We start from the raw sequence: 26,884 nt of genomic DNA, 5'->3' as shown, positions 1-26,884 counted from the left end.
GGAAAGTCTATTCTGTTTGGAAAACAGTTATTATATATTCTTTAACCCCTCATGCACCACCCCCATAACAGTTCTCCCTGTTCACATCTTGGATTTATGTTGTGCATTTGTTACAATTGATGAACCAATGTTAGTACATTATTATTAACTAAAGTCCATAGTTTACATTGTCCCCCATTTTCCATCACTTTGCCCTCCTCTGCCCAACCCCCACCCCACTCTTCCCCGCCTTCATCACATTGTTGTCTGTGTCCATGGGCTATGCGTACATGTATATATGTTCTTTGGCTAATCTCTTCCAGTCCCCCCCACTCCCTTCCCCACTGAGCTGTGTCAGTCTGTTCCATGTATCTACGCCTATTCTGTTCCTTAGATTACAAGTAAGTGAGATCATATGGTATTTGTCTTTTTCTGACTGCCCTATTTCATTTAGCATAATAATCTCCAGGTCCATCCATGCTGTTGCAAAGGGTAAGAGCTCCTTCTTTTATACAGCTGCATGGTGTTCCATTGTGTAGATGTACCACAGCTGTTATATCCACTCATCTACTTTTGGGCACTAAGGCTGTTTGTAGACCTGGGCTATTATAAATAACGCTGCTTTGAACATAGGGGTGCATATAATCTTTCTGATGGCGTTTTGGGATTCTTGGAATATATTGCCAGAAGTGGGATCACTTGGGTCAAGTGGCAGTTCCATTTGCAGTTTTTGAAGATTGAAAATTGTTTTATGTCATTTGTTTTCCACAGTGGCTGCACCAGTCTACATTGTCACCAGCAGTGCATAAGGGTTCTCTTTTCTTCACATCCTTGCCAGTATATGTTTATTGATTTATTGATGATAGCCATTCTGGCAGGTGTGATGTGGTACCTTATTGTTGTTTTAATTTGTGTCTCACTGCTAATTAGTGATGTTGAGCATTTTTTTGAAGGAGACAAGAACATACAATGGAGTGTGAGAACAGTTTCTTCAATAAATGGTGTTAGGAAAATTGGGTGGGTACATGCAAAAATAAAACTAGACAACCAACTTTCACCATACACAAGAATGAACTGAAAACATGTAAAAGACTTAAATGTAAGTTGCAAAACCAAAAAAAAGTCCTAGAAGAAAACAGGCGATAAAACCTTAGATGTCTCAAATAGCAGTATTTTTGCCAGTATATGCCCTAGAGCAAGGGAAACAAAAGAAAAAATAAAGAAATAGTACTATATCAAACTGAACAGTTTCTGCACAGCAAAGGAAACAATAATCAGAATGAAAAGGGAACCCACTGTATGGGAGAACATATTTGCCAATGGTACATCTGATAAGAAGTTAATTTCAAAACATGTAAAGAACTTACACACCTCAACACCAGAAAGACAAGAAATCCAGTTAAAAAATGGGCCAAGAACCTGATAGACACTTCTCCAAAGAGGACATACAGATGGCCAATAGACGTATGAAAAATGCTCAGTATCACTAATCATCAGAGGGTTCATTCTTTTTGTTGTGTATTCTGTGGGTTTTGACAAATGTATAAATGATATAAATTTACCATTAGAATATCTTACAGAACAATTTCAGTGTCCCCCAAATCCCCTGTGGTACACCTATTTATCCTCCTTGCCTGCCTACCTTTCATCCCCACCCTAACACCTGGCAAACACTGATCTTTTAACTGTCTCCATAATTTTGCCTTTTCCAGAATGTTATACAGTAGGGAATCGTACAGTTTGTAACCTTTTCAGTTTGGCTTTTTTCAATGAGCAATATGCATTTAGGTTTACTCCAGGTCTTTTCATGCCTTGATAGCTCGTTTCTTTTTATAACTGAATAATACTTTACTGTATGGATGTACTGCAGTTCGCTGATTGAATTTAAGTGTTTTTATCATATGCCCCCACACTTTGCTTGTGTTCTTTTACCTCCTGCATTCTACTTTTTAAAACATTGTGCTAAAAATAAAATACATAGTATTAAATTTATCAGCTGCTATGGACTGAATCCTGTCCCTCACAAATTCTTTTCCTGAGGCTGTAACTCCCAATGTGATTGCATTTGGCGATAAAGCTTTTAGGAGGTAATTAAGGTTAAATGAGCTCATAAGGGTGGGGTCCTAACCCAGTTGGATTGGTAGCATTCTAAGGAGAGAGAGATCTCTCTCACTTTCCCTGCCTGTGTGCACTGAGGAAGGGCCACGTGAGAACACAATTGACTGCAAGCTGGGAAGAGAGCTCTCGCCTTGAACCATAACAGCTGGCATCTTGATCTTGGACTTTCCAACCTCCAGAGCTGGGAGAAAATGAATTTAACACTTCAGTCTATGGTATTTCATCATGGTAGACTAAGACACCATCTTAGTGATTTCTCAGTGTATAGTTCTGTTATGCATATTCACACTGTAGTACAACAGATATCTAAAACTTCATCTTGCAAAACTGAAACTATAGGCATTAAACAACTTTTTATATCCTCTTACCTCTAGCCCCTGGAAACCACTATTTTACTTTTTGTCTCTCAATTTCAGTACTCTAGGTACCACATGTATTTGATTGACTTACCTCACTGAGCATAATGTCCTCAAGGTTTATGTATGTTGTAGCATGTAATAGGATTTTCTTCCTCTTTAAGGCTGAATAATATTCCGTTGTGTGTGTGTGTATATATATATCTCTATGTTCTTTTCCTTAAAAAATTTTGTTATTCGGTTACAGTTGTCCCCCTTTTCCCTCTATTACTCTCCCCTGCCCTCCCACCTTCCTTTCCCACATTCAGTCCTCCCCACCCCCTGACCCCAGTGTTCTTGTCCATGGGTCTTTTATACCTGTTCCTTGACTTGACCCTTCTCCTTCTTTCCCCCATTATGCCCCTCTCTCTGGTCACTGTCAGTTTGTTCTTTATTTCCATGTCTCTGGTTGTATTTTGCTTGCTGGTTTATTTTGTTGATTAGGTTCCACTCTGGGTGAGATTATATGGTATTTGTCTTTCACTGCATGGCTTATTTCACTTAGGATAACACTCTCCAGTTCCATCCATGCTGTTGTGAAGGGTAGGAACTCCTTCTTTCTTTCTTTTTGCTGTGTAGTATTCCATTGTGTAAATGTACCACAGTTTTTTGATCTACTCATTTACTGATGGGCACTTGGGCTGTTTTCAGCCTTGGCTATTGTAAATTGTGCTGCTATGAACATTGGGGTACGTAGGTTCTTTTGAATTGTTGTTTCAGGATTCTTAGGGTGCATACCACATTTTGTTTATCCATTAATCTGTCAATGGAAGCTTGGGTTGCTTCCGCCTTTTCACTGTGAATAATGCTGTTATGAACATGGGTGTACACATATCTCTTTGAGACCCTGCTGTCAGTTCTTTGGCGTGTATATCCACAAGTGGAATGCTAAGTCATGTGGTAGTTCTATTTTTAATATTTGGGGAACTACCATACTATTTTAAACCATAGTGGCTGTAGCAGTTTACATTTCCACTAAGTACACAGGGTTCCGATTTTTCTGTGTTCTCATAAACACTTGTTATTTTCTATTTTTTAAATAGTAGAACAAGGTATTTCATGGTTTTGATTTGCATTTCCCTAATGGTAAGTGATGTTGAGCATCTTTTCCTGTGCTTGTTAGCCACTTGTGTATCTTACTGGCAGAAATGTCTATGTGCTTTACTCATTTTTAATTGGGTCTCTTTTTGTTATTGTTGAGTTGTAAGAGCTCTTTATATATTATGATTAGTAACCCCTTATTAAATATAGGATTTGCAAATTTTTTTTTATTCTTTAGGTTGCCTTTTCACTCTGTTAATTATATCCTTTGATACACAGAAGTTTTTGATTTTCATGTAGTCTGATTTATCTATTTTTACTTTTGTTGCCAGTGGTTTTGTTGTCATATCCCAGAAATCATTGCCAAGTCCCATGTGATGACATGGCTAGGGAAAACATAGCTTTCCCTATGTTTTCATCTGAGAATTTTATAGTTTTTGCTCTAGGATTAAGTCTTTGATCCATTTTGAGTTAATTTTTGTATGTGAATCAAGGTGTAAGGGTCCAACTTGATTCTTTTATATGTGGATATCCAGTTTTCCAAGCACCATTTGTTGAAGAGACTGTCATTTTCCTGTTGAATGGCCTTGGCACCTTGTCAAAAATTATTTGACCAGGTATATACAAGGGCTATTTCTCTCTATTTTATTGGTTTATATGTCTGTCTTTGTGCCACAGTTTTGATCACTGTACACTATTTTGAATACTATAGTTTTAATAATAAGTTTTAATCAAGAAGTTTGAGACCCCCAACTTTGTTTTTTCTTTTTCAAGATAGTTTTGGCTATTCACGATTCTTTTAAGATTCCATATGAATTTGCCCTAGCGGGTGTAGGTCAGTGGATTGAGTGCTGGCCTAGGAACCAAGGGGTCGCTGGTTCAATTCCCAGTCAGGGCACATGCCGGGGTTGCGGACCAGGTCCCCAGTAAGGGGCATGCAAGAGGCAACCACACATCAATGTTTCTCTCCTTCTCTTTTGCTCTCCTTTCCCCTCTCTAAAAAATAAGTACATAAAATCTTTTAAAAAGAAGATTCCTTACAAATTTAAGATGGAGTTTTCTGTATTTCTGCAAAAACACCATTGAGATTTTGATAAGGATTGCTTTAAATCTGTAGATTGCTTTGGGTACTGTTGACATTTTAACAGTGTTGTCTTCCAGGCCATGAACTCAGAATATCTATCCATTCACCTGTGTCTTTAAACTTCTTTTGGCAGTGTTTTATAGTTTTTGGTGTGCAGGTTTTTAGCCAACATGGTTAAGTTTGTTCCTAAGTATTTTATTCTTTTTATATATATATATTTTATTGATTATGCTATTACAGTTGTCCCATTTTCCCCCCTTCACTTCCCTCCACCCTGTACACCCTCTCCCACCCATATCCCCCCCTTAGTCATGTCCATGTGTCATACTTATAATTTCTTTAGCTTCTACATTTCCCATACTATTCTTACCCTCCCCCTGTCTATTTTCAACCTACATTCTATGCTACTTATTCTCTGTACCTTTTCCCCTTCTCTCCTCCTCCCACCCCCCTGCTGCTAGCCCTCCATGTGCCCTCCATTTCTGTGGTTCTGTTCCTGTTCTAGATGTTTGCTTAGTTTCTTTTGGTTTTGCTTTAGGTGTGGTTGTTAATAATTGTGAGTTTGCTGTCCTTTTACTATACATGTTTTTTCTTTATCTTCTTTTCTTAGATAAGTCCCTTTAACATTTCATAAAATAAGGGCTTGGTGATGATGAACTCCTTTAACTTGACCTTATCTGAGAACATTTCATAAAATAAGGGCTTGGTGATGATGAACTCCTTTATTTTGACCTTATCTGAGAAGCACTTTATCTGCCCTTCCATTCTAAATGAAAGCTTTGCTGGATAGAGTAATCTGGGATGTAGGTCCTTGTCTTTCATGACTTGGAATATTTCTTTCCAGCCCCTTCTTGCCTGTATGGTCTCTTTTGAGAAATCAGCTGACAGTCTGATGGGAACTCCTTTGTCGGTTACTGTCCCCTTATCTCTTGCTGCTTCTAGGATTCTCTCCTTCATTTTCACCTTGGCTAATGTAATTATGATGTGCCTTGGTGTGTTTCTTCTTGGGTCCAACTTCTTTGGGGCCCTCTGAGCTTCCTCGATTTCTTGGAAGTCTATTTGCTTTGCCAGAATGGAGAGTTCTCCTTTATTATTTGTTCAAATACGTGCTCAATCTGTTGCTCTTCCCCTTCCCCTTCTGGTACCCCTATAATTCGGATGTTGGAACGTTTAAAGATGTCCTGGAGGTTCCTAAGCTTCTCCTCGTTTTTTTGAATTCTCATTTCTTTATTCTTCCCTGCTTGATTGTTTTTTTCTTCCTTCTGGTCCATTCTATTGTTTTGAGTCCCAGTTTCCTTCCCTTCACTTTTGGTTCTTCGTGCATCTTCCTTCATCTCTTTTATGGTAACCTGCATTTTTTCATCTGATTTGCGCCCAAAATCAACCAATTCTGTGAGCTTCCTGATCACCAGTGTTTTGAACTGTGCATCTGATAGATTTGCTATTTCTTGGTCACCCAAAAGGATGAGTCCTGGGGGACTGATCTGTTCTGTTGGACACATGTCTCTCTCTCTCTCCTTTTTTAAATTTTTAAAATTTTTTTTTCCGGGTCTGGTCACTCTTGTTATGGTGAGGGGCGGAGCCTTAGGTGTTCCCCTGGGCTGGGCACCCCAGTCGCTAGATTGTGACGTTGTATGTGGGTGAGGGCGCGGGGCGGAAGGGAACAATGGCAGTAGCTCCATTCTCCTGGGATCTCAGTCCCTTCTCTGGGATCCTGGGTTGTGCGCTCTGCCCTGGTCCACAATGCCGCCTCACTGGGTCCGCCAGCCGCTGCTTGCATACTCAGGGTCCACTGCTGCGTCCCGGAAGGCTTACGTGCTCCTGGTTGCCTTATGCGCCCAGTTCTCCCTGTTTTCCACACACCATGACCCGCACCCAGCTGCTCCGCCCCGCCCCTCCTACTGGTCTGGATGAACGGGTCTACTTCAACTTCTTGGCTGTCCGACTTCCATTCAGATAAATTCTCTGTCAGTTCTGGGTGTTATTCTGCCTCTAAATTGTTGTTGTTCTAATCTTGGTTGTGCGTGGAGGTACGGTGCATCCACCTATGCCTCCATCTTGCCGGAAGTCCCTATTTTATTCTTTTTGATGCTCGTATTAATAATTTCTTTTAAATTTTTCTTGAGAAGCTTTTTTTACCTTTACATTTAATCCACTTGGGATTTGATTTGCTTTGTTTTATGGTGAGGTGTGAGCCATTTCTTTTTCTAAATAGTAGAATGATTGTCTCAGCACCATACATTAAATATTATTTTCATTTTCTACATATTTGTGGTACTACATTTATCATATACTAAATTCTCATTCTTAGTATCTTTTTGTGGGTTGTGTATGTCATATCACTGACTTTTTTTTTTTTTTAGATTTTATTTATTTTTTTAGGGAGGGAAGGGATGGGGAGAGAGAGAGAGAGAGAGAGAGAGAGAGAAACATCAATGTGCGGTTGCTGGGGGTTATGGCCTGCAACTCAGGAATGTACCCTGGCTGGGAATTGAACCTGGGACACTTTGGTTCCCAGTCCGCGCTCAATCCACTGAGCTATGCCAGCCAGGGTGACCTTTTGATTGCTGTTGTTCTTAAAATGAGATGTAATTTCTTTTTGAGTCCAGTCTTGGGGATGACCATACCTTTAGCATTAGAGACTAGAAGACAAGTACCCAAGCCATTTGACCTTTCTCTTTCTCTCGGTGTCCTTAAATACAGGGTAGGGCAAAGTCGGTTTACAGTTGTTCATATTGGGAATAATACAATATTAATAAATAATAATACAAGAATAAACTCTTTTGTATACCTACAACTGTAAACTTGCTTTTGCCCCACTCTATATTTGGCCTTTTTACTTTTATTATTTGTTGTATAAAAAAGTGGAAGCTGCTCAGTTTCCTCAGAGTCAGGTACATTTATTTCATTATTTCTGTTATACAAAGTGATTGTGCTAACCTGGAGGGCCTGGAAGTTGGTGGATCTTACAGCAGTTCAGGCTATCTAAGAATAGTTCTCTTTTTTTTCTGCCAGATATGCGCTGGTTTGGAGGTGTACCTCTTATATCCTTGGGCCAGAAGACAGTGAAACAACCAGTATATGTAAGTACTGTGGATGAAGGAGCTCTGAATTCAGATTCAGGTGATTTGTTTTGTTGTTTTGCCCTAATCCTGTAACTCTATCATATTCTTCTTTGTCAGTATGCTTCATCTGGTTGCCTCGTAGTTTACCCAAGAGTTACATGCATTCTCTGTGTTTTCACTTGTTCATTCATTTAAGGAAAATGTTTTGAACCCTCAGTGTGCCAAACACACTGTTTGTGGCAGTGGAGATTTAGGGATATTAACTGTATAGACATAAATTGCTCTCCTCAAGTTGGTCTCAGCCAGAGGCGTGTCAGCAGAGCAGTTACCATGCAGTGTGTTACATGCTGTGATGGGGAGAGGGGCTTACAGAGTTATGTCAGAGGGATACCTAACCCACCTAATCCAGACTGAGGATCAGGGAAGGCCTCCCAGAGGAAATGGCATCTCAAGTGAGGCTTTATTTTTTTATTTATTAAAGATTTTATTTATTTATTTTTAGAGAGAGGGACGGGAGGGAGAAAGAGGGAGAGAAACACTTATGTATAAGAGAGATATCAGTTGCCTCTTGCACACCCCCAACTGGAGACCTGGCCTGCAACCCAGGCATGTGCCCTGACTGGGAATCAAACCGGCAACCTTTTGGTTTACAGGCTGGCACTAAATGCACTGAGCCACACCAGTCAGGGTCTAAGGTGAGACTTTAAAAATGACTAACAGTAAATCAAATGAAGAGGTTGGGGGAAAGTATCCTCTACAGGGAGAACAGTATGTACAGGGACCCAGAGGTGAGAGAGCGTGTTGGATTCCATATTATGTTGAACTAAGGGTTGACAGATTGGCGCTAATGACATTTTGGGCTGCATAGTCCTTTGTTGTAGGGTAGGGTGTCAAACTCATTTTCACTGGGGCCTATATCAGCTTTGCAGTTGCCTTCAAAGGGCCTAATGTAATTTCAACTCCTTAACAGTTAAGGAGTAGTTACATTTATACAGTCCTAAAATTATTTTGGCCCTTTGAAAGCAACTGTGAGGCTGATGTGGCCCCCGGTGAAAATGAATTTGACACTCCTGTTGTTAGGGGCTATTATAGAATTTTTAGCAGTATTTCTGCCTTCTAGCCACCAGATGGCAGTAGCATTCTCCCCACCTCCCAGTTGTGACAACTAAAAATATCTCTAGGCATTTGCCAAATGTACCCTGGGCACCAAAATCACCCCAGTTGAAAACCATGGGGTCTGCAACCATATAAAATTATTTTTGAATGTCAAAGTGGTAGAATATAAACAAGTCCGTGTGTTCAGCCTAATAGTTTGAGATTGTTTAGTAACAGATGAAACTGGAGCAATAATGAGCAAAGGCAAATCAGAAAGGCCTTGATAGCCATATGAAGATAAACATGTTCCGACTAGAAAAATGTTAAAAAATTTCCAATGTGGAGGTTATTAGAGCTCTTAAGAAGGGTATTCTTTAAGAAGTTTTCTAAAAACACTGTCTGTTGTTTTAATTTTATGATTTTGATGTGTGCGAATGTGTGTGACTGACGTGGTCTGCTTCTTGTCCTTTCTCCTCCCTCTCTTTCAACAATCACTTAAACACATGTTATAATTTCTTATAGGTGGTAGATGTAGCCAAAGGAATTGTTAATGCAATTAAGGAGCCAGATGCCAGAGGGAAAACTTTTGCCTTCGTTGGGTAGGTGGTTAAAGTTTGGCTTAAAAATTGTGTTACCTGTTAAAATGAAATAACGTAACTTACAACAGTAATTTCTAAATGTATTCCTCACTAACAGACTCATTTGTTGCATTTTTATAGCGTCTGTCTTCAACTGTATTTATTCCAGAAACCTTACTCCCTTCACTCTTAGGCCACTGTGTTTCAGAGAGCTGTCCAAAGGCCACCATTATCAGAATCTCCTGAATGCTTAAAATAAGTCAGAATTTGAAGGAACCCAGGAATCTGCTTTAATAAATGGTTTTTCTGTCACAAAAGATGATTATGTATATTAGTCGATTATATATGCTTAGTCCAGTAACTGTGCCCCCCTCAACAGCGGATGGTTTTGTACTACTCCAGTGAAGTTTTTACCATGTAAAAAGATGTAACTATAAATTCCAAAACACAAAAAAACTTTTAGGGAGTAAATATAGTTGCAGAATGAAATTAATTTTGCTAGAGTATCTGAAAGCCCCAAAAGGTGGGAAATGGTTGGATTAGGGTACAGTTGCTCATGCTGTGCAAAACTAATCTTTTATTATATGCTCTCTGTTGAAATTTGCTCTCCAGAAATATGGGACACAGTTAAACTATGTGACTTACCTGAAATTGTTAAATTATATCATAGTTAGGTTTAGGACCTTTTTACTGAATTAACTAAGACTAAAAAACTGAGACTCAACCCATCAAGTTCAGAAGTACCAAATCTACCTAATAATTGGCTCAGAACCCCATCATTCTGTGAAGGAAACCTGTGATACCTGATGTTTTGTGAAATGTGGGGATCTGATTCAATAATTAAGGGATAGCTTAATTCCTAAGAAATATTTGCTTCTGCAAAAGGAGACATTTTTTTCTCCACACCAGATATATAGTATTTATTTCCAGGATAATTAATTCATAAACTGTTACATTTTACTATTATTGTAAATTTAGTAAAACAAAATTTGTGTGTATAAATAAGACTATTGTGTTTCCATGTTAACTAACCAGTGTAAGATGCACAGTACTTTTCAGACTATAAGACGCACCTCCTCCCTGCCCCCCTTGGAAGGAATAATGGTTGTTAATGCTGCTATTGAGTTCTGTTTACATTTACATTGGTGAAATATTATGTTATTTATGTTATTAAATATTTTACCACATTTTGTGCTTCAAATTTTTTTTTCTATTTTCCTCCTCTGGAACCTAGGTGCGTCTTATGTTCCTAATATGTCTCTGAGTTCCCAATTTGGAACATTAGCATGCAATCAGTTATACCCTAGGAAAATCATTCACCAAAAAAAAATGTGGTTAGTACAAGTTCCATAAAACACAAGACTCAAACAACTTCAGGCTGTAGTCAAGTGGCACTTAGACCAGGATTCCAAGGAATAGATGAATAGAAATGGCTTTATGAATTTTGCTTGTTTCCTACTCAGTAAAGATTGGCTATGGGGTGAGTTAGCCATTTTCTTTTCCAGTCACTTCAGTCTCTTCACGAGGTTCTAGTAATTCATACTTATTTGGTAGATGGGTCAAGTCACGCTAGACATAGCAGTGTGGGCATTTTTCCTTGTGAAATTGTAATAATGCATCTACACTTCTCTTTTTGCCTTTTCAGCTCCAGGGGAAAACTTTGCTTGTTTTTTTTGACACTTTGATGCTAAGGCAGAGGCATAAGACCTTAATTTTGCTTCTAGTTTTTTCACAATTACTAATTACATGATTTGGTCCATTCTGTTTATCATTCATTTATTAACTACCTATTGATACACACACACACACACACACACACACACACACACAAAACTGAGAACTAATGAACAAGTTCATCAAGATTGTAAGGTACAAGATCAACATGTAAAAATCAATTTCTATACGTTAGTTAGCAAGTGAACAAACTAAATTAAAATTAAGAAAATAATTTTATTTATAATAGCTCAAAAGGGGTGAAATACTTAGGTAGAAATTTAGTAAGAAAAGTAAAGACGTACACTGAAAATTACAAAACATTGCTAAGAGAAATTAAGGAAGGCCTAAATAAATGGAAAGACATCTCATATTCATGGATTGGAAGAGTCAATATTGTTAAAAAGCAGTTTTCCCCAAATTGATCTATATTTTCAACTTAACTCTTTCAACTTAATTCCAACAAACTTTTTTTGCAGAAATTGACAAATTGATTCTAAATCTCTCTGGAAATGTAAAAGAAGAAACCATTTCTACAAGGAAGAATAACATTGTAGCATTTAAGCTTCCCAATTTCAAAACTTACTATAAAGCTAAAATTATGAAGTATGGTACTGGCAAAAACAAAACAAAACAAAACAAAAAAAAATAGACACATAGGTCTGTGAAAAGACTTCATAGTCCAGAAATAAAACTTTATGGACAGTTGATTTTTGCCAAAGTGCCATAGCACTTCAAAGAAGAAAAAAAGGCTTTTCAACTAATGGTACTGGGATATCCACATGTAAAAAGGTGAACATCAACCCTTACTTCACATCATGCATGAAGAAATTCAGAAACTTCTCGTCAAGATGGAGATGTAGGTAGACATGATTCACTTCTTTGCACAACCATAAGAAGGATAACAACCAGTCACAAAACAAAAAACACCCAGAACTGCCAGAAAATCAAACTGTATGGAAGTCTCATAACCAGTGATTTAAAGAAGCCATATTTATCAAGATGGGTTCTAGGAAAGGAAAAGACATGATATGGTGATGGTGGCCAGAAGAGTGGGTGGTCCCACATTCACATGTGGTGAATAAAATCGGGAGGGATACCTTGGGAGTGAGTGGTCCCAGCCTCAGGACAGAACATGCAGCCCAGGGTTCTAGCACCAGGAAAAGAAAGCCTCGTAACTTCTGGCTGTAAAAACCAGTAGGGGTTGGGGTGGCAGAAGAAACTGCCAGTCTCTCAGGGGACTATCTCTGAGATAGGACTAAGTTCCCATGAGACTGTCAGCTGATTTCTCAAAAAGAACTTTGCAGGCAAGAAGGGACTGGTAAGAAGTATTCAAAGTGATAAAAAGCAAGGACCTAGATTACTGTATCCAGTAAAGCAATCATTTAAAATGGAAGGGCTGATAAAGTGCCTCCCAGACAAGGTAAAGCTAAAGGAGTTCATCATCACCAATCCCTTATTATATGCAATGTCAAAGGGACTTATCTAAGAAAAAGATGATAAAAATATGAACAATAAAATGACAACAAACTCATAACTATCAACAACTGAATTTAAAAAAAACAAACTGTAAGAGGAAATCACATGGAGGGTTAGCTGCAGGATGAGGGGAAGAATGGGGGGAAAAGTATAGGGATTAAGTTGCATAAATGGTAGGTACAAAATAGGGAGATTTTAAGAAAAGTATAGGAAATGGAGAAGCCAGAGAACTTATGTGTACGACTCATGGACATGAACTAAGGGGAAGATTGCTGGAGGGAAGTGGTGTACCGGCAAAGGGGGGGAAAAGGGGAAAAATCGGAACAACTGTAATAGGATAATCAATAAAATATACTTAAAAAAATAAATTAACTCAAAATATATCAGAGACCTAGATGTAAGTGCTAAAACTTTGGGGAAGAAAACTAAAAAAATTTTAAACCTTGAATTAGGTTGATTTTTTAGATATGAAAAAGCATACTCTATAAAAGAAAAATGGGTAAATTATATTTCATCAAAATTAAAACCTTTGTACTTCAAAGACATCATTAAAAAATGATAAAAAGACGAGGAGATCATCAATGAAAAGGCAAGAGGTGATCAGAGTGGTATATGGGAAGTCTGAGGACAGAGAAGGCAGGAAGTACTCCCTGGGAGTGCAGAAAAGAGCACTTGTAGGAGGGAATAGTAGGATTGTGAAGTGGAGCTGAGGTTTCCATTTGAAGGTAGTGATCAGAAATCAAAGGGGGAGCCAGTTAGTCCAGTTCTTTCTCTACGACTCCGTCTTGCTGGCGGTTCAGGTACAGAGCAGACAGGGCAGGCAGATAGCTGGGTTAACCACAGTAGGGGTTTTGCTCTGCTGGTGTGGAGAGGAGACGGGGGGCAAGGTCTTGCTGAGAATAATTGCAAAGGAATGACAGTGAAATCTTAGCTGGGAAGGACACAGGCTTCAGTGTACCATGATCTGTGAGCAGGGAGAGGCACTTAAACCAGGCTTTGAGTTACTTTTAATGGAACACAAGGTGTTTGAGAACAGCTGAAGAGCCAGTATATTACATGTAATTAGTTTGCCCGTGATTCCAGTATGGCTTGTCTTCAGAAGGATTATAAATTGTTCTTTGACATAGCATATATTATATGCCCTGCGGTGCTCTTTATACATCTTTCTGGAACTTGAAGGAAGCTATTTGATGGTTTTGTCTGCCATTTCCCCTAACTGACATTTTCTTTTTTCTTTGTTTTGTTTTTGGATGAAAATGTCAGAATGATGAGGTTCTCATTAAATTACTTTCATTTGGCTCTCAGCTATCACAAGCTTTCAGAGGTAAAAGGGATTAGGAAAGTGTGTGAAGAGATATTAAAAGGTAGTATTATATGCAATAATAATTATTAAAGCTAGGTTATATTGGTACAAAACTACTCGGATTTGAGAAATAGAATATGAAGTCCAGAAACAGTCATAAATATATATAAGAATGTAGTATGTGATAAAAAGTGCCATTTCAAAATATGGGAAGAGGGTAGATTATTCAGTAAATGGTATTACATCTTTTCCTTATAACAATACAAAAATACATCATTGAAAGAACTTGTGGATTAAGAAAAACAACTGAAAAGCATTAGTAAAAATATGTGGTAATTTATGTTACTGCTAATTGGAAAGGGATTTTCTAACTATAAAGCCAGACCATAAAGTAAAAGCAGTCAGTAGTTTTGATTATGTGGAATTTTATACTTTTATATGCCACAAAACACCTAAACATTGAAAGGTAAAATATAAACAGTAAAATATACTTACAACTATGTTATTAAAATATAAAGAACTCTACAAATTATTCTCATAGATAGGAACTCCAGGAGGAAAAGAAGTGTAAATGGCCAAAAATATATAAAGAAAAAAATTAATCTTTAATATTAAAATAATGCTAATTAAACCATTGAGGTACCCTTTTTATCTGGCAGATTGGCAAAATTTTGTTTATTTTTTATGCCTAAACTCATTTTTGGTGAGTGGGCTACTAACATTCTATGTAAATTTATATGACCTTTCCAGAAGGTAGTTTGGAAGTAGTCAGTAAAAGCCTTGAAATCTTGAAGTATACTTTGAGAAGTTTCACTTCTAGAATGTATTCTAAACACATAGTTGTGGATAAGCACAAATATTTGCTATAAGAATGTTTAATAAGGCATTACTTTACAAAAGAGAAATATTTTTAATAGCCTAAATATCCCCAAACTGGGAATTGGTAAAATAGGCTATGATTACGTGCAGTGCAGGATGTGCAGGCATTGACCACGGACTGGAGGACTTAATGACATTGAAAGATGCTTGTGGTGTACTAGTAAGTGAAAAAGGCATTACAGAACCGGATGACCTGTGTAATCTTACACTTATCAAAACAAGAATGTATATGTAAAGGGGTGAGAAGGTTATATATTAAATGTTTGGTTGGCCAAAAAGGCCATATGTTTTCTTCTGTAAAATAAAAGGTGTTTTTCATTTCCACTAATAATTCTATTGATTTGGATATTTGGAATATGTTAGCTATCTTCTGTGTGGTATAACATTGATTGTTCTCAATGCCTCACTTTGATTGGTATCAGCTTCAACTGGTCTACCCAAATGTGGAGCACCATGCAGCAAAAAATCTCTGGCACAAAACGTGACAAACCACTTTTGACATGTTCAGGCAGTCATAGCACTTTCTCCATAAACTGCACAAATCTTTTTTTGCGTTTTAGTTGCATTTTTACCTTTCTTGAAATATAAAGAATAATATGCCAAAAATGTTGCATATTTTCTTCCATCTTCAAAATTAAAATGACTACAGAAAAATTTACCGAATTTGATAAGTTTTTTAAAATGCACGCTGATAAGACAGCTGTCACAATACAATCTAACAAAGTTGTTTCAAACGAAGTTAAAGACAACTTAGTGCTACTAGAGCCATCTTACAGAAAAAACAAGCGAACTTTTTGGCCAGCTCAATACATTAACTTTATCTCTGGTGGGACTATGATAAATTTTCTTTGTACTAACCTGTATTTACTACAGTACATTTATATTCCTTTGTCATAAGAAAAATGTTATTTTTGTTAAACAAGTGAGTTTGTAGGTGCCAATAATTTGAGTAACTATGAATTTTTTCTTTGTAGGCCCAATCGATACCTTCTTTTTGACCTGGTGCAGTATGTCTTTGGTGTGGCTCACAGACCCTTCCTCCCATACCCTGTGCCCCATTTTGCCTATCAGTAAGTAAAGTGCTTCTTTTTGTGCCTTCTAAAATAGAGTTAACTAAATACATTTGTTCGTAATGCTCTCACTAAGGGTTATAAAGGAGTGTGTTCCATACAGTGAAGTCTTAGAATCTCTAGTTAGAATGTTGTCTTAATACCTTGATGTTAGTCTAGAAAAGAAACAGCGATGTCTAAGAAAGGGAGATGCGGGTTACTTTGGATGAGAAAACTGTGTGTGTTGAGAGATTAAATCTGCAGATCTTCAAATCCTCCAATTAAAAATTACTGAGTTTTAATTTGGAGAAGTATCTTACTTGGGAGGTTGGATAAGGAGAAATCAGGTTTCTCTCTGTTTCACCTCACTCACTCAGAAGTGACAAAAGGATTCCTCATTATTAAACCAGTTAGATCATGCAGTTGGGAGAAGGAGCCAGGTTGATTCAGTCTGGGCCTACGATTCCCTTATCTTCTTTCCCTGCTTCTTGATTTATTTCTTCCTTTGTAAGTTTAGCATCTTAGAATTATGTCACACCCTAGTGGCCTCATCTGGGATACTTTCACATCCTCTTTGCCAGAGATTGATTTATAAACCAACATAGTGGTTCACTCCTTCATACATTTGTTTATTCATTCATTCGACAAATTTTATTGAATGCCTACTATGTCACAGGCAATGCACTAGGGGCTGTGCATTGTGTCTTGATGTTACAGTTAGCTCTCTAACAGAGGTATCAGAAGAATAGTCATAATGCAGTGCGATGATAATATTTATTGAGAATGTTCTATTTTCAGGCTGTCTGTACTTCTCATTTAATACTCACAGTGACTCTGAAGTAGGTAGGGAAGAATGGGCGTCCAGTGTGAGTGCAAGAAAAATAGGCTAGGACAGAGCATGGGGATACCTACATTTACAGGACCAGCAGAGTAAGAGACATTTATCAAGGATGCTAAAAAAGAGGAATAGAATGTTCAAATGAAAAATGACGAGAGTTTGGAAGCCTGGGTGTCAAAGGAAAGGTAGTATTCTGTTTTTGACTTTTTAAAAAAAGTTTTCAATTACAGTTTACGTGCAATATTTGCATTTGTTTTGGAAAGAATGTTTTAAGGCAGGAATGACATTTCAGAAGGGGAGCATTGCTATTTGTTCATATCTGTATCTCTGGCACTGGAACAATGCTTGACACAGTGGGCACTGTTAGTATTTACACACTCCTTGGCTTGCCCTGCATCCTTTCTTGGAAGCATATTTGAATATCTGAGGCTTAAATTGTGTTGAATTTCAGACTTCTGAATGTTAGTCTTTTTTGCTTTGTTGTTGGTAGCTATAGTTTAGTTTTTAAGATTCACTGTCTCTTTGATGGAGAACAAGGATTATCAGCGGTTGCAATGGTTAGACTGGGTTAACTTGAAAGGAAAGGCAGTGTTATAGATAGTGGTCACAGGATGTTGGTTATTGTCTTAAAAATAATTCAGTGAATTCCTGTCCCTACAACAGTCTCTCTTCTGTGGTTCTTATAGGCTAGCTTGAATATTGGGCATAGAAACACTTATTACATGTGCTGTATTTATTTCTTTGTCTAGATTGGTAGCACGACTCTTTGAAACCAGTCCATTTGAGCCGTGGACAACAAGGGATAAAGTGGAACGGGTGAGTATGAGTATGGTGAACATCTCTATGGGCAGACGCTGGGCAGAGAGCTGCAGAAATGGATGTTAGTAAAAGGCAAAGGATTTTTGCGATTCGAAGAGAAACCAGAGTTGAGAGATGCATACGTTAAAATTGATCTTTGTTTGCTCGCTTGCTGGGGTTATTTTCATGCTGTTGTCTGTCTCTTATCTTTCTCTGTACGGTCAGCCCCTCACCCTGAGAGGGGATGAGTGCACTCAAACTCATCCACTCTCAGCTTGCTCCACAGTGTGGTTCCTCCATTACTTTCTTTCTGACACTATAAATTTTTCTTTCTCTGTTGGATTATTCCCACCAACATAGAAATATGCCTTAAGAGTTTCACGTTTTTTTCTATTGAAAAATCATTTTCATTTTTCAGTTACAGTTGACATACTGACTGTTCTTCCTGATAAATCTCACACCCATCTGACACCATGCATAGAAGTTAGAATATTATTCACGATATTCCCTGTAATGTACTTTGCATCTCCATGACTATACTGTAACGATCATTTTGTACTTGTCATCCCCTCACCTTTTCACCCATTTCCCAGCCCTTCCTATCTGGCAAATGTTCTCTGTATCTATTTCTTTTCTTCTTGTTCATTTATTTTTTTTTTAGATTCAATTGTTGATAGGTATGTATTTATTGCCATTTTATTTTTGATATCTTTGATTTTTTAAATTTTTCATCTTAAGTTTTTTTAACATTTCATATAATACTGGTTTGATGATGACGAATTCCTTTAGCTTTTTCTTATCTGGGAAGGTCGTTATCCTTTTTGTTCTAAATGATAGCTTTGTCTGGGTAGAATTATCTTCGTTGTATAGGTCCATGCTTTTCATCACTTTGAATATTTCTTGTCAGTCCCTTCTGCAAAGTTTCTGTTCAGAAATCAGCTGACAGTCTTATGGTAGCACCCTTGTAGGTAACTTACTGCTTTTCTCTGCTGCTTTTAAGATTTTCTGTCTTTAACCTTTTGAACTTTAATTGTGGTGTGTCTTGATGTGGACCTCTTTGGATTCATTTTGTTTGGGACTCTTGGTGCTGTCTGGACTTGTGTGTCTTTTTTCCTTCACAAAGGTGGATAAGTTTTCTGTCATTTTTTAAAATGGGTTTTTAATTTCTTGCTCTCTTCTCCTTCCAATACTCCCATTATGTGAATATTGGTACCTTTGAAGTTGTCCCAGAGGCATCATATATTATTCTCATTTTTTAGATTCTTTTTTCTTTTTGCTGTTCTGATTGGGTGTTTTTTCCTTCCTTATATTCCAAATCACTGATTTGATTCTCATCTTTATTGATTCTCTGTAAGTTTTTCTTTATTTCAGTTATTGTATCCTTCATTTCTGTGTCCTTCATTTCTTTTTTATGCTGTTGAGGTTCTGAGTTCATTGAGCATCCTTATAACCAGTGTTTTGAACTCTGTATCTAATAGATTGCTTGTTTCCATTGCTTAGTTCTTTTTCTGTAGTTTTGTTCTGTTCTTTGATTTGGGACATGTTTCTTGTCTCCTCATTTTGGCAGCCTGCCTGTGTTTGTTTCCATGTATTAGGTAGAGCTGCTGTGTCTCCCAGACTTGGTGGAGTGGCCTAATGTAGTAGGTGTTCTGTAGGGTCTGGTGGCCCATCCTCCCTGATCACCCAACCTGGGCACTCAAAGTGCACCCCCTGTTTGGGCTATGCATTATCTTCCACTTGTAGTTGAGCCTTAATTGCTGTTGGACATCAGTGGGAAGGATTTACCCCAGGCCAATCAACTGCAAGGACTGGCTATGACCACCAACCACCGTGGAGGATCAGCTGTGCAGGGGCCCACCCCACAGAGCAGGACTTACTTTAGTGGGGCTCTGGTGCCTGCTAAGTCTACCCCTTGAGTGTATCACTTGTGGAAGTGGTTGGGTTGTGATGCTTTGACTTGGTCTGAAGCTGTCCACTGGGTGTGCTGTTTCAGGGGTCTCCTGTGAGGTGCAGGCTAACATCACCCACTGCCTGTGTTTTGTCTGGGGCCACCAGCATGAGCTAAAAAGTGATCTGCAGATGGCTGCCACTTGCTCTGGGCTTAGAGGTGCCCAGGTAAGGCTAAGCTGCAAACCAGGCCTGGCTATGCTAGTGCCAGGCCTGGAGCCATTTAGCACAGTGAGGCCAGATGCTGCTTGTTTGAGAGATTTTAGGGAAGTGGGAGACATGAGCCAAGACAGGCCATTTGTATGGAAGAGCCACTGGACACATCTTGGGTGGGCCTGGAAGTTGGGTGGGGGAGGGACCTCAGGGAATCACCAGGGTGATGCAAACAGTGTGAACCAGGTTGATGGAGTCTCAGGTAGAGCACCTGCCTGCCACCTCTGTTGCTCTGTTGGGGAGGGCTCAGTAAAGGAACAATGGCCTCTACCAGCTGCCCTCCCCAAGCTCTCATCCTGATATTAGATAATTCAGTTCCTCCCTGTATGTCTCTGGTGACTTTGAAGCTACTGCCTCTGTGATGCAGCTGAGAGGGAATGAGTGATTAAGTCTGTGCACAAGCCCTTTAAGAGGAATTGCCTGGGACTCCAGAAGCCCTTCATCTCCCTCAACCCCAGTCCCTGCTGGTTGTCACAGCCAGAAGTTATGGAGCTTCTCTCCTGGCACTGGAACCCTGGGTGGGGCTGGGGGAACTAGTAGGGGGCTGGAACCCCTTGTTCTTCATGGGGGGCCTCCATAGCAGAGGTATCTCTCCCGGTTTTATCTGCCACACACGAGTATGGGACTGATCTCAGACTGATCCTCATCTCCACCTCTCCTACCAGTCTTGATATGGCTTTGTCTTTAAACCCCTAGTTGTGGGACTTGCATTCAACCAGATTTCAGGCACTTCTGAATGATGGTGGTTCTTCAGTTCACTTGTAATTTTGATGTGGTTGTGGGAGGAGGCAAGTACCACATTTACCTACATCACCATCTTGAGTAGTTGAGCTCTGCTTTTTTTTTTTTTTAAGGCATATTCCTCCCTTCCTACCTTGTTTGTCCCACTGCATCAAAACTCCTCAGAAGGGCTGTCTGTACCTGCTGTTGATGGTTTCTTACCTCACTTTTTCTTTAACCCATTCCAATCAGGCTTTTATTTCCATTTTGCCCCTAAAACTGCTCTTTTCAAGGTCTCCTGCAATCTCTATTCTGCCAAATCCAATAGTATGAAGTGCTCTCTCCTTGAAAGCCTGAATTTCCATCTCTTTCCTGGCCAGCTCCACAGTATTTTGTTCTTCCTATTCTCATTAGGCCACGCTTTTTGGTCTGCCTTCCTGGTTTGCCCTCTTTCCGATCTGTAAATGTTGGGGGAGTCCAAGGGCTCTCTCCTCAGCCTTTTGGTATCTTTTCTCATTCTCTAAGTGACCCTCACCTAGTTCCATGTTCCAGCTGCAGGCTGTAACTCATAGCTACAGTTGTGTCTTCAGCCCTGAACTGCCCGCTAACCCTGCAGCAGACTCTGATCAGTTCAGATAATGTTATAGTCATCTGAAATAGAACGTGTCCATAAACAGAATTGCAGTTCCACCTTTCTCATCACGATAACAGTATCACTATTAGCTCTGTCAAGAGGGTAGGAATCCCCCTTGATTTCTCCCTTCCCTGTCCATCTAGATCTAAGTGAGAGCTCTCCAACAGCACTTTCTGTAGTGATGGAAACGTTTTATAGTGTGCAATGTCTAAGATGTAACCACTGGCAACATGTCACTGTTGAATAGTTGAAATGTGGCTTGTGTGACTCTAGAAATAAGATTTGAGTTATATTTAATTTTAATTAATTTAAACTTGAAACTGGCCAATGGCTACTGTATCAGACAGCACAGCTTGAGACCATCAGCAAGTATGGTTCTGGCAGTCCTCAAGATATATGCCAGATCTTACAACTTCTACCCTTTTCTACCTTTTCATTCAGCTTTTGATTATGAAAATACTTATAATAGTATTGAAATTTTTCAACCTACAGAAAGGTAAAGAAAATAATTGTCTCTACTGCATCTACTTTAATCCAAGTGGGTAACTTCTCCCTTTCTTACTCTCTTGACCAGTCTCTTGCCGCCCCTCTAGCCTCTCCACAGTGTACGGGACTCCGTGGCTCTGCCCCTGTCCTTGCTGTCTCCCGTCCTAGTCCAACCCATTGACCATTGTCCAGTGCTGTAAAAGTGTTTCTGGGGAGGACTCAAAATAAAACAAAAATAATGTACAATCTCTACCTTTGAAGACCTACTGACTTTTTATCAATAAGAAACAGCCAAATTGCCCTCTGAATGTAACCTAAAAGCTGAATTGTGGAGGAGGTGCACAGTAGTCCTTAGGGAACACACATGCATGGGCAGTCACTGTCCTCGCCTCTGATGGGCTGGAAAGCGAACACCGTTTTCAAGGTGTCCCTTCCATGTTCACGAAAGATTGGGCAAGAGGTGCTGGTCAGAACACCTCATTGTCTTTTCACACTGATATGCCTCTTGCATTTGTGATTGGAAAAGTGGTGCTGCAGTAGGCAGAGTGGGTCTTAGCTTTGGTGTGGAGGCTGCTTTATGGCACTGGTAAAAGAATCGCAGACTGTCAGGTGGGGGGATGGAGACCTTTGGAAGTCTCATAGTTGATTCTCCTTTCCTACAAATGAGATGGGTTTCGATTTGTGTAGATCTGTACTGAACATTAGTCAGCAGGTTGGTTTAGCTGGAGCACAAAGGTTAATATGGATTATCCCTTAATGAGCAAGGACAAATGTTAATTATTTCTTTAATTTGGTAGTTAAAACTGAGGCAGAAAGCCTGTGCTCAGAGTAAAGACACAAAATACATGGTCTTTTAGTCCTGTTTTACTCTTAAACCCTCCTATAAAGTCACCACTGACAAATTTGATGACTTGTGCCTCTTGATTTAGATTTATTTTTGTCTAAATCTGTAGAACGCCTCACCGAGAGCCTGTGTTCTATGCTCATGGATAGTGCTGGGGACTTTGAGCTGGTATTTGGTGACCTTGCCCTTTTTTCCTTAAACCCTTTTCCTGTGGTCTACTTTTAGTGAGTTTCAGGAATCCAACACTGCCACGTTCACTTTGAAAACAGTGAAGTCTCAGTAATGGGACTCAGGCCAATTTGAGTGTTAAGTGCTTGCTAGCATAGCACTTGGTGTTCCTGGCCAGTTTTCAGCGCTCTCTGTGGTTCTTTGTTTGTTCAAAGGTTCACATCTCCGACATGACATTGCCTTACCTGCCCGGCTTAGAAGACCTTGGTATTCAGACCACACCACTGGAAATGAAGGCCATCGAGGTGCTGCGACGTCATCGCACTTACCGCTGGCTCTCTTCTGAAATTGAAGATGTGAAGCCAGCCAAGACTGTCAACATTTAGTGGCCCCTGTGCTGCCCTTGTCTGCTTGGTGTCATTTGGGTCACCTGGCTAGCCCCCAGGCCACTTTCATCAGAGAATCCTGTAAATAGTGAATAAGATTTCTCTATTAAAACATCTGAGGTTATATTCTGCAACAGCATTTTCTTTCTTGATTTATTAAGTGATAAATTCAGCTAATTAGAATTGGATCATAATTTTCATTTAAAAATATATATTTAATAATGCTATATATATATATCATATATCCTTTGAAATGCTGAAGGATTTGAATTTCCCTCTGTCAGGCTACTTCTTTAATAAGAACCTCTTTTTAATGTCAAAATAATGTGACAACCACAAGTGATATGTAATTGTCTTTACTATTCACTAATTGAGAAAATATGTAATGTTCCATAGCTAATCTGAATTTATTTTTAAAAATTTATCTTAATGACATTTACATATACTTTTAAAACAGCACATAGGTATGCAACATTGTAGACAGAGTCTCAAACTCGGTGCAGTAATTCCGTAGTCCTCTGCTCGGGTCTGAGCTACCTGAGGTCGCTGTCCCCCTGCGGTCCTTTGCTTGTCCTTTCATACTTCTTCCTTAGACCAGTGCCAAAGGTTTCCCTTTAATTTTCTTTGGCTCCTGAGGAATCCTGTTTAGTTTAATCTGAGTTACCTGGCGTGATACTTAAGCTCCGAATCAAAACGCCACAGTGGCCAGCCGAGCAGGGAGGAAGTGTCTGTGGGCGGAGACCAAGTACGTCCTGAAGCCAGAGGCACTCTTCCTGGTCCTCTGGTCCTTCTGAATGAGGTCAGGTGCTTGCTTCTCCATCATTCTGTTCTTCTCTCCACAATCTTCAGGTTTTCTGTCTTTTAAGGAATTATTTAGTACCAACTATGCACACATTTAATATAAAATATTAAGGTTTGAATTAACTTCATTTTGTATATTTAATTTTAAGTCTTTTAGAGGCTGAAGACCTTTACCAACAACTAAGGAAACAATTGTATGATCCCAAATGTTTTGAATTCTCTTCTTAATGTGTGGAGATTGCGTGTGACCAGGAACTGTACCCTGGGTACAAGATCTGGGTACCCGCATCCAGGGTGATTCTTGTTACAATAAAAAGGAATGAGTTGAGTGTCCATTTAGTGGCTTTTCCTGTGGGGACTTCAAACCCTGCCCTGTGGGAGGTACACTGATAGCCCTGCCCTCTGGACTCAGGTTGCTCTTTATCTGATCGTCGAAGCTGATTTCGGCTTGCAAGACTATAAACCCCACTGTTTATCATAACATTGTCATTTATAATTTACCTACATTTATCATTACACCTCTGTAATTCAACAAATCTATTTACCTTCTGACCCTACTCTAAATTCTAAATCCTTTTTTCCTGGGTCCTCCTTGTATATTCAGCTTTGCTTGACTCTGTAGTCACCTCCAACTTTATCCTAATGATACATGTAAGTTCTCTAAAGGAAGCACATATGGAGGTATACGTTAGAGCACTGAGCGCAGGAGGAAGAGGCTATCTCAGAATGGTTAGGGAAAACTCCATAGAAAATGGATTTGTAAAGCTGCCTTGAGGATAACCAGGCGAAATGTGGGAGTGTGCATGAGTGTGTGTGTGTTGGGGTGAGAAAGAAGCAGTTGGTGTGAAGAGAAGAGCATGAGCAAATGCACTGGGGCTTGAGAGAGAGTAGATGTTTGTGGGGGGCAGTCAGTGTGTCAGGAGAGAGCAGTGAGGAGTTTAACCTTTATCTTAGGTGATGCAGAGTGGTTTAGCTGCTAAGCTCTGTACAGGCTTGGGGAATGCCACCACTTCTTAGCTGTGAGATTTGGACAAAATCACCTAACCTCTCCTCAGCCTCAATTTCCTTGTCTGTAAAAGGGAGATGATGATGATAGTACCCTCAAATACCCACATCATAGCATTATGATGAGGAATTAAATGCGATAAAGCTTCTGAAATGCTGAGCCCAGCATATAGTAGGTACTAAGATGTTATCATTTAAGTAGGAAACACCATGACTGAGTCCATGCATTTCTTTCCTGACTTAAAGTGATAGCTGTCTTTTTTGAGGGAGGGGTGATCCCTATTTTTTAAATGATGGAAGAGGGCTTATAGAAGGTAAACAACCCCATTAGCACATGGCTGAGCTGCTTTTCGGCCTGGGTCTGTCTGGCTCCAAACCATGCCCTGTTCCAGGGATTTCAGGGTGCTCAGGAGAAAGATGTACACGATTAGACTTACATAGTGGAAGGTGATGGAATGAATGGGAAGGGAAGGCATATTTGAAGAAAACTTTCTGGTGAAGGGAAAGGCCTGAGAGAATGAGAGCAAGAGCAGGGCTGAAGGGTGTAAAAACAAAATCCAAACATGTTCAGACTTAGTAAGGTGAGACATTTATCTGCAAGGATTATTGTAAGGGAGGGAAAGTACTATTACAATTAAAGGCCAGAACAAAGTCTGAGCTCAGCTGTGCTGAGCAGTGGTGGGTTCTCAGGGCCTGGAGTGAGCTGGGGGGAAAGTGGTGGAGGACATTAGCCCTCTGGATTCTGTGAGAGCTGGGATGCAAGGAAGTTTTAGGCCATTTATATTTGCTAACTGGCTTTATCCAGAGGAACAGTGAACCACCCTTACCTGTATGACAGGAGGTAGTCCTGCAGATTGGAGCAGGTGCCCACCATCCACTGAAGTTAGGTTCCTGCCTCCTGCAGGAGAGGGAGATGCGGGTGCTGCCTCTCTGATAATTTCATGTCAAAGGAATGGCTCTCAGGTCCTTGAGAAAGACATTCCTGGGTTATAAAGCTGGCAAGAGGTTTTTTAAAAGATTTATGTCCATCTCTAAGGAGCAGAGAATTACAAGTTTCTAAAGAAAATGCTCTTAGGGAGGTCAGAGGCCTAAAGTTAGGAAGAAGCCTGTCTGAAGTTGAGTCGGCTGCTGGAACAGTAAGGAATGACCCCCCTCTTGGTCAGGGGATGCAAAGGTTTCAGAAACCTGATGAGCCCTGGGGTGGTGCCGGCATTGTGCTGCCTGGTCCTGGAGGACAGTGGAAGGGAAAGAATTCAGAACACAGATGGGGGATGAGCCTCAAACACCAGGCTAGTCTGGGTTGATAGTAATATGATATCATATCTGAAATAGTAATATAGTACTATAGTAATATAGTAATAGTAATCTGAAATAGTAATATATGACATATTACTATACATTATTTCATATATGCATTTGAAAAAACATTTGCTATGTATTGGAAATGCAACTTTATTTTTTGTCTCAACTTTTATGTAATTACTAGAAAGTAAACCATATGAAAGAATTTTTCTTGTCATATTTACTGCTATACCTCAACACTTAAAAGAGGGCTACGTACCTACTTGGCACTTAATGGATGGATGGATGGATGCGGTAGGGATTCCTTACTCTTGGGTGAAAACTCCCCTTGAGTCCACGTTGTTTCAGTCTTGTTCAGGTAACAACAGTTTCAGTTTTGTAATAAAATCTCGTTAGAATAGGTCAGTTTGGTCACTAGGGTATCCACTCTTGTGCAGTAATGACAACCCTAACTGGTAGGCTGCAGGAAAACTGAGGGACTGGTTACTTTCCCCAGCCTTCACTTGTCTTCATCCCCAGTTTACCAACAGAGGTCGTCCTGTCTCTGGAACTCGGCCAAGTGTGGGTGGGGATTGAGGAAAAGGGTGAGGGTCTTCACTGATGGGTGTTTGACCCTTCTTGGCAACATGTTTAAACTGGATTCTGTGAAGTGTTTTCATGAAAGTGATGATGGTTTGGGATGATAACTGAAGCTGTAAAAGTAGAGGTTGCAGAGGATAAAGTATCATATTAATAAAACATAACCCATTAACACCTCAGTACAAATTAAAGTAGCTAATCTCACCAATAAGGGCCTGCTGGGCTGAACAGGAATAAATAATTTATGGAGGTGATGTGTGTGTGTGTGGAGGGGAGGGGATGTTGGATGGAAGCAGCACTAAAGAAATTCAAATTAAGAAGTTGTAAGGGAATGTACAGATTCCTTAGTCCAGTCTCTACATGTCATCGCTGAAGACACTGAATA

The 26,884-nt window shown here is 39.5% G+C and overlaps 1 protein-coding gene across 1 annotated transcript in view; it reads left to right on the top strand.

The window, feature by feature from the left end:
* Nucleotides 1-23,948, top strand: part of NDUFA9 (NADH:ubiquinone oxidoreductase subunit A9) — a 50,890-nt gene extending 26,942 nt beyond the window's left edge. The window contains exons 7-11 of the mRNA XM_045830524.1: nt 7,633-7,700; nt 9,300-9,376; nt 15,704-15,799; nt 17,366-17,432; nt 22,642-23,948. Of these exons, the coding sequence (XP_045686480.1) occupies nt 7,633-7,700; nt 9,300-9,376; nt 15,704-15,799; nt 17,366-17,432; nt 22,642-22,812 (479 nt within the window). The 3' untranslated portion in view covers nt 22,813-23,948. The remainder of the gene's footprint in view (nt 1-7,632; nt 7,701-9,299; nt 9,377-15,703; nt 15,800-17,365; nt 17,433-22,641) is intronic.
* The last annotated feature ends 2,936 nt before the right edge of the window (nt 23,949-26,884 follow it).

Source organism: Phyllostomus hastatus, unplaced genomic scaffold (genome assembly GCF_019186645.2).
Source record: "Phyllostomus hastatus isolate PE091 unplaced genomic scaffold, TTU_PhHast_1.1 phas_contig_152, whole genome shotgun sequence".
Classification (NCBI taxonomy): Eukaryota; Metazoa; Chordata; class Mammalia; order Chiroptera; family Phyllostomidae; genus Phyllostomus; species Phyllostomus hastatus.
This window is presented reverse-complemented; position numbering and strand designations above follow the sequence as displayed.